Source organism: Pelmatolapia mariae, linkage group LG16_19 (genome assembly GCF_036321145.2).
Source record: "Pelmatolapia mariae isolate MD_Pm_ZW linkage group LG16_19, Pm_UMD_F_2, whole genome shotgun sequence".
Taxonomy (NCBI): Eukaryota; Metazoa; Chordata; class Actinopteri; order Cichliformes; family Cichlidae; genus Pelmatolapia; species Pelmatolapia mariae.
The window spans coordinates 61036883-61047198 of record NC_086241.1 but is presented as its reverse complement, the minus strand read 5'-3'; the positions used below and the strand labels follow the sequence as shown (position 1 = coordinate 61047198).

At 36.9% G+C, this 10316-nt stretch overlaps 1 protein-coding gene across 1 annotated transcript; it reads left to right on the top strand.

Moving 5' to 3' along the window:
- The first annotated feature begins 2008 nt into the window (after positions 1-2008).
- Positions 2009-8703, top strand: chp1 (calcineurin-like EF-hand protein 1). The gene is made up of 7 exons (XM_063497843.1): positions 2009-2384; positions 2640-2712; positions 3680-3760; positions 4313-4440; positions 4518-4579; positions 6264-6386; positions 7140-8703. The coding sequence occupies exons 1-7, from the start codon at positions 2318-2320 to the stop codon at positions 7191-7193; spliced, it is 588 nt and encodes a 195-aa protein (XP_063353913.1). The 5' UTR covers positions 2009-2317; the 3' UTR covers positions 7194-8703.
- Positions 8704-10316: the final 1613 nt, after the last annotated feature.

Here is a 10316-nt window from a genome sequence, read left to right as displayed (position 1 = left end):
TTTCCATTCTAGTAGTAGAATTTTGGTCATTCTCCTTTAACCTCTGACATCAACAAGGAGTTTTCACATGCACAGCTGACAGTCAATGGATATTTTCTGTTATTTGGACTTTTCTCTGTAAACCTCAGACATGGTTGTGTGAGAAAATCCCAGCAGATCAGCAGTTTCTGAAATACTCAAACCAGCCCATCTGGTACCAACAACCATGCCACTTTCAAATTCACCTAATTTACCTTCTTCTAATGAAGTCACATTTCCTTTACTATTTTTTGTTTCTCCAGAGTTCAGTGGAGACTGTTGTTATAAATATCGGTCATGCTTTTTAAGTCTAGTTGAGAAGTTCTCATTTTGAGAAGAATTTTCAAACATATGTATATATATTTAAACATATGTAGGAAATGTGAATTCTTTCTCTTTATGTAAACTGTGGCAACTTAAAAATTATAATTTAGACGACGAAAGAGATGGATTCCAGGAAGAAGGGGGCTTATTACCTCAAATTAGGAAGAGCTAATTACCTTCCAGTTAGCTCCTCCGGAAGTGCTGTTTATTATTATTTATTGATATTATTTATAACACATCAAAGATAGTGTCATTCTAAGTATACTTTGAGTTTTGAACATAACATGAAACCCTTAAAACTCTGCATGAACTGGTGTGACGAAAAACTATAAAATTGCTCCATCTAGTGGTGAAATCTTTACTTACATGTTAAAATGAAAACGGCTGTATTTATACTCCGTTTGGGTTCTTTAATATATTGCTTTTGTTCTCTATTCTCTGTCAAGATGATGATTCCACCCATTTTGATAAGATCTTCATGACCGCTGGATGAAATGCATTCCAGACATGTGCTGGAGATAGTTTTTTAGGGCAGACAAATCTTCAGGTTCACGTTACTCAAAGGTAGATCTGTTCTGTAGTCGTGAGTCATCCTTTCTAATATGCACACTCTCAATACAACCATAACAGACAACACCTACACATAATACACACACGCGCGCGCGCGCAATCACTCTTTATTTATCCTTCAGTTGTCTCCAATTTCTTGAGATTTGCTAAGTTTTTAGAATTGCCTTGTTGGTGCAAACCTTTTTTTTTTTTTGGTAGTTGAAGAAATGGTGTTTGAGTCCTTCATTTTGAACAGCAGTGTATGTCTCTGTATAAGCTCTGCATTGGAATTACCATCAGTATGTATGTACATGTCTATTTATTTATTTATTTGTTATTTGTGGGAGATATAAGACAACAATTTGATTTACGAAGTATGCCCAAGTTTGCGGGTACTGACCTGAAAAATCTGACTTCTTCTTTTCAGACCTCTTAAATTTTTGATTTGATAGCTTTAAATTTAAAGTAAGGTATTCAAAATTTCATCTTACAAAAAAGTAAGTGGAAAAGTTTACATTTTGAGAAACGTAACTTGAAATTACCTTCTTCTTCTTCTTCTTCTTCTTCTTATTATTATTATTATTATTATTAGTAGTAGTAGTAGTAGTAGTAGTAGTTTATTTTATATTATTTATTTTATTTTATGAGTCTTAGTGAACTTTGTTTAAAAATGGTATAGTATAATGTATAACGGAAGTGAAATCCACTTTGTGTTTGTTTACCTGGAACTGTTAAAAGTTGAAACTATTTTTATTTTTATCTATTTATTTACGATAGAAAGTGTGGTTGGTTTGTCTGAAAGAACAAACTGTGGAAACTGTTGTACCAAGTGTGAAATAAATAAATGAAATGAAATGAAATGAAATTTACTAGTTTATTTTCAGCCAGAAAATAAACCTGTGGACATTTTCCACAAATTATACAATTTTTAAAAGCATTTATATATCCAGCTTTGTCCTGTCCATTATTAGTTTTAATTATCATTTTTAAGCTTTAAAACTGTAATTATTGTTTATACACCGCTGTGTGTAAACACATCGCCGTTTTTGACATTTTAAGCAGGCATCAAGTCTGCCACCTAACCCCAGTGAGTACGGCCCAACGGGGAGGTGGCCTCCTTAGCCCCGCCTCCTCCATAAACCAGGAAGATAACCTCACCGAAACCCGTCTTGGTAACGTGAAAACGTCGCTGTGTGCCGGAGAAAAGCAGTAGCAGCAGACAGACTTACAGCTGAGTTACATCGACAGGAAGATAAACAGCAAATTTCTAGATTGAACAGCAGCTGCGTTCCTTTTAACCGAACATAGCAGCCTTTTTAGCTCGGTTAATTAGCTTGTTTGCTAACTTTAATAGAGACTCTTGGAGAGCTTGCGCAAGACGCCTTAGCGAGTCATCTCGATTTTAAACCTCCGTTAACATCTCACCATGGGATCCAGAGCGTCCAGATTACTCCGAGAAGAGGAAATTGAAGAAATTAAGAAGGAAACTGGCTGTAAGTTGAGCTCAGAGTTGAGAGTTTAGTCCTTGTGTGAAGACGAAACCTCTTGGACATTAGCTAGTTGATTGCTGTACTCTCATATTTAGATGTCTTTGGCTGACTGCTTTTTCTGATTGAGGCTGTACTCATTAACTCTCTATATTTTGCTAGTTTAATCGGTTGCATTATATCGGTGAGGGGTTATTGTGGATTCCGTTGTGTATCAGCTATCTTTGGCTCATCTGATAGTCAAAATCTTTGTCGCCGCAGTTTCCCACAGTCAGATCACTCGCCTGTACAGCCGTTTCACCAGCCTGGATAAAGGGGAAAACGGCACCCTCAGGTGAGCAAAAACATAAACAGGAGCCACAAGCTGTACCTCATTTGTTTTGTTCCTTTACCAGCCCACACTACAAGGACTCCGTTATAGAGGTCACCTAAGCAGTTAAGTTTTCTGGTTGACTTGAGAATGAGTCATAAAAAAAACACACCTCCAAGGGTATTTAAATTGAGAAAATCTTACAGTGTGTAGTTTTTTTTGTTTTTTTTGTTTGTTTTTTACAAAATTTGCCTCTCTGAATGTGGTGTTTATATTAATAAATTAGGTCTAAGACAAAGTGTTGTGCTGAGATAAAGGTGGGCAATGTGAGATCTGTCTCTCATTTCAGTGATGAAATCATGTAATGAATCTTTCTCCTGTCACTGACTATTCATCTGGTTCAGATTCTGTCTTAACTGATAGGTGAAGAGACTGGTAATCATTAAGCAGCTAAAAGTTTAATTTGAAGGCCCTTTGGTTATTTGAAAATGATTCCTTGAAGGGGAAAGTGCAGTCAGTTTCTCAAGGGCAGACGAAACCCCCCATACACACACTCTGTTTGGTTTCATTCAACTTGGATATATGAAAGATGTTGTGTTTACACATAATAAGTTCCTTGCTGTACTTTTTTTCTTGCTCAAGTGCTTCCAGTCACAGTAGAAGTCACGTTTGTTCAGTGTGACTTCCTTATCGTTTCATTAGTTTTCACAACAGTGAGATTTCACAGATCTGTTTCTAGTCCAACCAACTGGAGTAAGAAAAATTTCCAGTGTGTAACAAATCTGAACAATGTTTTTAACAATTTTTTTTTTTGTTCTTATAAACAAATGATGATTTATGTCATATATCACTCATCACATGACCTCATGAGTTTTGCTATGTGTCATGTCTTAGAAAAGCTCATCAACTCTCAGTATAAGACTGGTGAATTGTTAGGTAAAACATACTGAGTTTAGAATTTAACTTTGATCACGTCTCCTTATTTTTACAGTCGAGAAGATTTCCAGAGAATCCCAGAGTTGGCCATTAACCCTCTGGGAGATAGAATCATCAACGCGTTCTTTCCTGAGGGGTGAGTAGTCTGTGTTATTGCTCTGCAGTAGTTTGGAAAGCTTGTTTTTGCACTACTATAAAATTGAGTCACCAGCACCATTGCCACAAAGCTGGGCCAGGCTGTAATGCCTTTCAGTTGTGGTTTCCTGACTGCAGGCTGGAGAAGCTCAGTCCTTACTGCCAAGTCTGTGTGGAAGTAAATCAAATGGGGTTTTGAGTTGTATACTTGACAGTTATTTGGATGTTTTCATCACTGTGGGAGGGAAAAAAACAACAAAAAAACCCCAAACAGATGTCTTTAGATATATCATTAAAATCCTAAAAGGTCACATGTGTAGGCGTTGTAATTGCAGCTCTGTCTTTTAATGGTTTCAGATGGATTCTGGCTTCTCTGGTTTTGGCCTGTTTGTTTTAAACAACTTGAGAATAGATGTAGAAACCATTCCAATCTGCACGTTGGTGTTAGGTTACTAGCTCATTGTGGTGCCCACAATACGCATTTGAGCACAAAGGTAATCTGACTGAACTTTCCAGAGAGTTATAGTAGATATTTCGTGCTTGTGATTTTTAGAGAGGACCAGGTAAATTTCCGGGGTTTCATGCGGACCCTGGCTCACTTCAGACCAATCGAAGACAACGAGAAGAACAAGAACCCCTCAGCTACTGAGCCCCTGAACAGCAGGACAAACAAGCTGCTCTGTGAGTGTTGGGGTGTGACTGGTATTGTCTTAGCGTCGGTTTAAGAGTATCTGACTTACCTGTTTCTTTCTATTCAGTTGCTTTCCGTCTGTATGACCTGGACAGAGATGACAAGATCTCCCGAGATGAGCTCCTGCAGGTGAGTGGATTGACTTGGAATCATCATGTAGTTTGTGGTTCACACAGTATGTCACACAGTGAATAATTAGTGTGTTTAAACATTACAGAATCTTTTGGCAACTGTGGGGCTTACAAGAAAAATTAATATCTGTAATTCCACACCCATTTATCAGAAGTTCAGTCAGCCCTGTGTAGTTATTCTTTAGTTGAGACGTCATGTATCATTTTTCCGAGGTCAAATTGTAATTTCCCAAATAAAAACATCAGCATACAGGTTCAATTTTACATGCATGGGATTGTTGTCTGTTAACATAGCAAAAACTGTAACATTTATAAGAAACTTCTACGTCATATTAACTTACTTTTCTGTATAATTTCACTAGAATACATCAGAACAGAAGGATGTCACACTTCCCTCTCTTCTCTATTCTTGTTGCAGTTCACACACAAGTTTTAAGTTGCTTTTTTGTTTTTCTCTCGGTGAAAGATAATTTGTCACTTCCACTTAGGCTAAATCTGATCTAAATGAGGTGATGAATGCAATCAATTTGAACCACAATTCCATAAATTCATCCTGCTGTAAATGTGAGCAAATGACTCTTTCCTTTACGTAGATTTCATAAATGATTTTGAGCCAGCCTTCAGAGTGTAACCACATCTTTGTTTCGCTTTTCTTTTCCATGTATTTGTATTTGTCTTCTTTAGCTTGAATGTTCTGTGCTTGAATGTTCCCAGATACATACTCAGAACGCAATTAATGGTAATGATTAGCTACTGTTGCTCCGTATAACCTCCAGCACTTTGTTCCTACTCTTTGGTGTCTTTTATGGTAGGAGTAATAAAATAAAAGTTAACAACATTTTTCTAACCGGATCCACTCCAAGTATGTGAAACAGTATTTGGGTTGAGATTTGTGTCATTTTTATCCCAGTCCCCTGTAGATAGAACTATTTTGACTTCAAATTCTCATATGTCTTTAATATGGTGGCTGTTTGCATCCGAGGCCTCTTGGAAGCCCTCATAAAGTCTGGATATGATTTTATACCTACCTTCTTGCTTGTACATTACAGAATGTAAGACATTTTCAGATGCTACTTTTCCTTTCTGTGAATATCAGTTATTATTTCTGTAAATTTATCTCTACAGACTGTAAGTTTGACAAATGAACAAGTGCTATTGCACCACATTTGTTTTAAAGTGTTTTACAGAGAGGAGGATTTCACAGTCAAAGAAGACTTTGCCCTTGTGCTGACAATGATGTGATATCTCACCTTAACTACAGGCTGATCCTTCCCAGACAGTCTAATATCCTGTATTTTGGCTTCCTTTGCACTCCCTCTGTGTTATTTGTCGTCCCGCTTTAAAGCGGGTCAAGCTCAGTGACATTCTCTGACCTGTAATTGCTATAAGCTCAGGGTTAATGACTCAGCCACATCTCTTGTTTTGCGCAAAACATTTCACTGTGTCACCTGCTTTGTGTAATGCATGAACCTGTAGGGCTAAATGTGTATTTCTGAGTACTATTTGTGCACTCGTTTTTCACTCATTATGCGTGCACCATCAGTTATTATCATGTATTTCCTAGTCAAGTGTGGCTTTGCCAATGAACCAAAATAGCTACAAATGATCTTGTGTATTGCAAAAATATACGTCACCTTGTTATTTGGTGACTCTTAAAAATACATTTTGCTGGTTTGTTCCAGGTCTTGCGGATGATGGTTGGAGTTAACATTTCAGATGAACAACTCGGCAGCATTGCTGATAGGACCATCCAGGAGGCTGACACAAACGGAGATAGCTGCATTTCCTTCAATGAGTTTATCAAGGCAAGCTTTGTGGTCAACATACATATTTGTACTGTTGTGTGTTTTCCTTTTTAAGTTAACCACTGAAGCATTGCTGCTAAACTTAAAATGACATAACAGATGCTGTTTGAAGGATTCTTTTTAATTAAAAACTGACCACTGCCATGTGCAGGTATATTTTTAGCATTGGAGGCCTCAGTGGTACACAAACTAGAACCCAAGACTAACCACAGAAAAGAAGGAAATATATATATCTATCAAGCATGCATTTTGCATAGCACAGCATAGTTTTCCAGTGGACAAAAATTTGATTGTGTATCTATGTTAGTTATTAAGAGAGGATGTGGATGAAATAATCCCAGTTAATTCAAGCCTTGGTTTTCACAGTTTGATTTGTGTGGACATTTACAAGCAAGTTAAACTGTCTCAACCTCTAACTCTTCCAAAGACTTGTTTTAGTTAATATATAATGTGCTATTTTCAGCTTATAGTGACAGTTAAAGGTGTTTTATGGGACAGCTGGACAAAAATGTCACACCGTGTAACATTGAGATTTAAATAGTTTGTGTGGGACTGAAGTCGTAGTGGTGTAATGGGTGAACCAGCACCCAGGACAGGGGTAATGGTTAACTGAAATGGCAGGAGAGCTTTGACTTGTTTTTGGGATTGATTTAAAACAGATGTTCTTTTAAGCCCCAGCCGCAAATGTAAACTTTAGAGCAGCACATTTTTCAGTAGTATAAACTTGTCTTGTTTTTGTTTGTTTATTCGCAGGTCTTGGAAAAAGTGGATGTGGAACAGAAGATGAGCATCCGGTTCCTGCACTAAAGTTTCATTATTGTTATCATTTTTTTTGTAATCCTATTTAGAGTAGCGCTTGAACATGTCAGTTGATTTCAGGACACAATCTCATCCGGCTTCTCAACGAGCTGCTGTGGCCCACGCTATGGGTTCATTCCTTCAGGCCAAGCATTGGGTGGATACCATAATAAATCTTGAGTTTCGGCCTTTGCACTGCTCTGTAAACAAAGGGAAAAGTTGCATGCCTTGGGTTGTTTATGCAATGTCACTATGTATTTTTTTTCCCAGTAATGATACATTATTTATTAGGAAACTTTTTAGAGGATCATAGTAATTACCACTTCTGTTCATTTTTCACATGAAAAATATATATTTATAGCATGGCAGATTAACTTTTTGCTATCGCAGTAGGTAAGTTTATAAGTTTAATCATGCTGCTCCACTGATATTTAGCCCATGCTGCATCTTTGTCCATATAAATATGCAAAGATTCAAAATTGTGTGATTCCACTTCAAAATGTCAGTGTTTTTAATGCCATCATGATGTTATGAATTTTTTCCTTTGATCGAGCCAGACCAGCCAATCCGAGTTTGTCTCTTGAAGCAAAATCGGACTGACCTGTTCCTCAGGTTCTTGTGTAACTCACTGAAGTGTCTGGTTCCCCTTTGTAAGTTATTAGCTAAACAGTAACCCATGGCCATGTTTGTGTACTGTTTCATATAATTAACAGAGCTGCTGCCAGTAGAATCTAAAGCTACTTTTAGCTGCTCCCGTATTTACAGTGGGTAGGACCACATGTTTGATGTTGGCAGTTTTTAAGCCGGATGCCCTTCACGACTGGGATCAAACCCTGGAATCTCACTTGTTAGATGAATGTGTAAACCACTACACCGTGGATCAACTGCTACCTGTAGACTCAAATTATGGGCCTGTTGGAGCCACTGCTGGTTTAAAGGAGTGCCTCACTCAATTAGAGGTGAGAACGGTGGCATGGAGATTTCAAAAATGCTGGTGTCTCATCAGTATGTGAGACTTTCACAGCAGGTTTTTTGATATCCTTAAAAAGTATCTGCCACCTGGACCAGCCCTCAAAGGCTTTAAGACTTAAAGAAGGCCTTGCTATGAGTACTGTGTTGGAAATTGGGCTGTGGGATCAGCTAGTCTGTAGACTTAGAGCAGGCAAAGATAACATACTGTGCTTTTATTCATTTGATCAGTTTCCCTGCAGCTAAGGAAAAATGCTGATTTCTCCTCTGCTCTGTATTTCTTAGAATGACTTTCCTCACTGACCAGCGCCTGATGCATTGGGCATGTTATTTTTTGGGACATGTCACTGTGCATGACCCCTTTTAAATCTTTAATGTGAGTCTGTGAAGTCATTACTAGAGCACCCTCCAGTGCAGGAAACGCAGCTCAACCATTTTATCAATCATTCTGTGATCATCAGTCAGATGTGAATCACGTTATGTGATGTTGGTCGAGGTATTATCAAAGTGATTCAGGAATTTGATTTGAATAAAAATAAGTGCCATGCTTCTTTGTCTCATTTATTGGGATGTTTTTGTGACTTTTTTTGTGCTACTCCCACTGTTTACATCCAGCTTGGATTTTTTATTTATTTATTCTTTAGGAATTAAAAAATTGTAGAGTGTGATAAAATTAGAATATAACAGACTACAACTTCATATGTTAGATGATGGTTTCTTGGATTAAATATTTGGCTGATAACAATGACAACAGTGACAAATAATATACTTAGGGATATAAAGTGGACCTATCATGGTTTTCCTTCTTTTTCTGTGTAACATACTGTTAGAACTGTGGATACTAAGCATATCCAGATTTCTACATAATGAGGTCAGTGTGTGTACAAAGTGATCCCATGTTAACAAACTCAATTTTCAACAAGAAAACTGTATTATCTGCGGGACCTCAAAGGGAGAGGAGTTAAAGCAGCCTGTTTTTGACAAAGGAGAATAAGTGGATGACCCAGAAATATAAAAAACCTCCCATAAAAATCAATGGGAGGATTCTGGAAATGTTAAAGGTGACATTTATCAGATCCCTGCCCCCACAAAGCCAATCAACAGTTGACACAGGAAACAGATCATCATGTTACACTGATGCAGGCACACAGCAGATATTCATAAATAATAATCACCTGCTGAGTTTTAGACTTGCTATAGTGCACTAAGGCCCTCAATAGGAGAGACAATGATTATGTGGAAACTTGAATCATCTCAATCAAAACATAATAACACGCTTTATTATTGTTTTCTGCTAATAATAAAACTCTGGATGGTGGTCTTTGAAAATTGTAATTTGTAAAAGCACTGTACCTTTAAATTTAGCACAAGGCAGCCATTTCTCTTGTCTGGCTGGTGGGAAGCAGCTAAGGTTTAAACAACACTCAACCCTGTTACCAATACCCTGGAACCTGAAAAATCACCTTCATAGGGAATTTTCACTCAGTTTCAGATAAGCCTTAATTAATATGAATTTAAGCAACTTTTGACATCCTTGCCCAAGTTTTTAATAGTCACATGTTTTCCCTCAGTAATTTCTGTATTTATTTTCAAATATATGCTTAAATACACTATCAATATAATGAATAAAACTATCATAAAGGCAACAGATTAAACCCTTTTGTGAGCTAATAAAGATATTTTTGCTTACTTTTATTGAAAATGATATGGTGACATGGTTACATTTTAAGAAATGTTACTTAACAGTATTTTATATATTTTTAACATGTTTTTATAAAGTTGATTTCAATATGCACGGTAACAGGGTTGCAATAAGTGCTAATATTAGTGTTTTCTCAAAAACAGAAGCAAGTTGTGGAGTGTAATGCACTGTGAAAGTCAAGAACAACTGTATTTATGTAAATAAAGGAAGGAAACTTAGACTTTACCTTGTCTTATTTTGGAAAAATGGGTAATATTGTCGCATTGGTTAGCGTGACACTCAATCTAGTCAGAAGGAACACCACAAGCAGTGCATGATTACTGTTCTAGAAAAAGTGGTTAAACAATCGTAAAAAACAAAAACAAAAAAACATGTATAAACAAAATCAACCGTGGATTTGTGACTATTTTAGATGTTAGATGTGACATGAAAACTAGCATTCAAGGAGTTTAAAAAATCGT

What these genes read in the sequence shown, in the direction of transcription:
- chp1 (XM_063497843.1), top strand. Translation starts at nt 2,318, where the DNA reads ATGGGATCCAGAGCGTCCAGATTACTCCGAGAAGAGGAAATTGAAGAA. An exon ending in GGGGAAAACGGCACCCTCAG is followed by an intron (nt 2,713 to 3,679) that starts GTGAGCAAAAAC and finishes TTATTTTTACAG; the next exon opens with TCGAGAAGATTTCCAGAGAA. An exon ending in CCTTCAATGAGTTTATCAAG is followed by an intron (nt 6,387 to 7,139) that starts GCAAGCTTTGTG and finishes GTTTATTCGCAG; the next exon opens with GTCTTGGAAAAAGTGGATGT.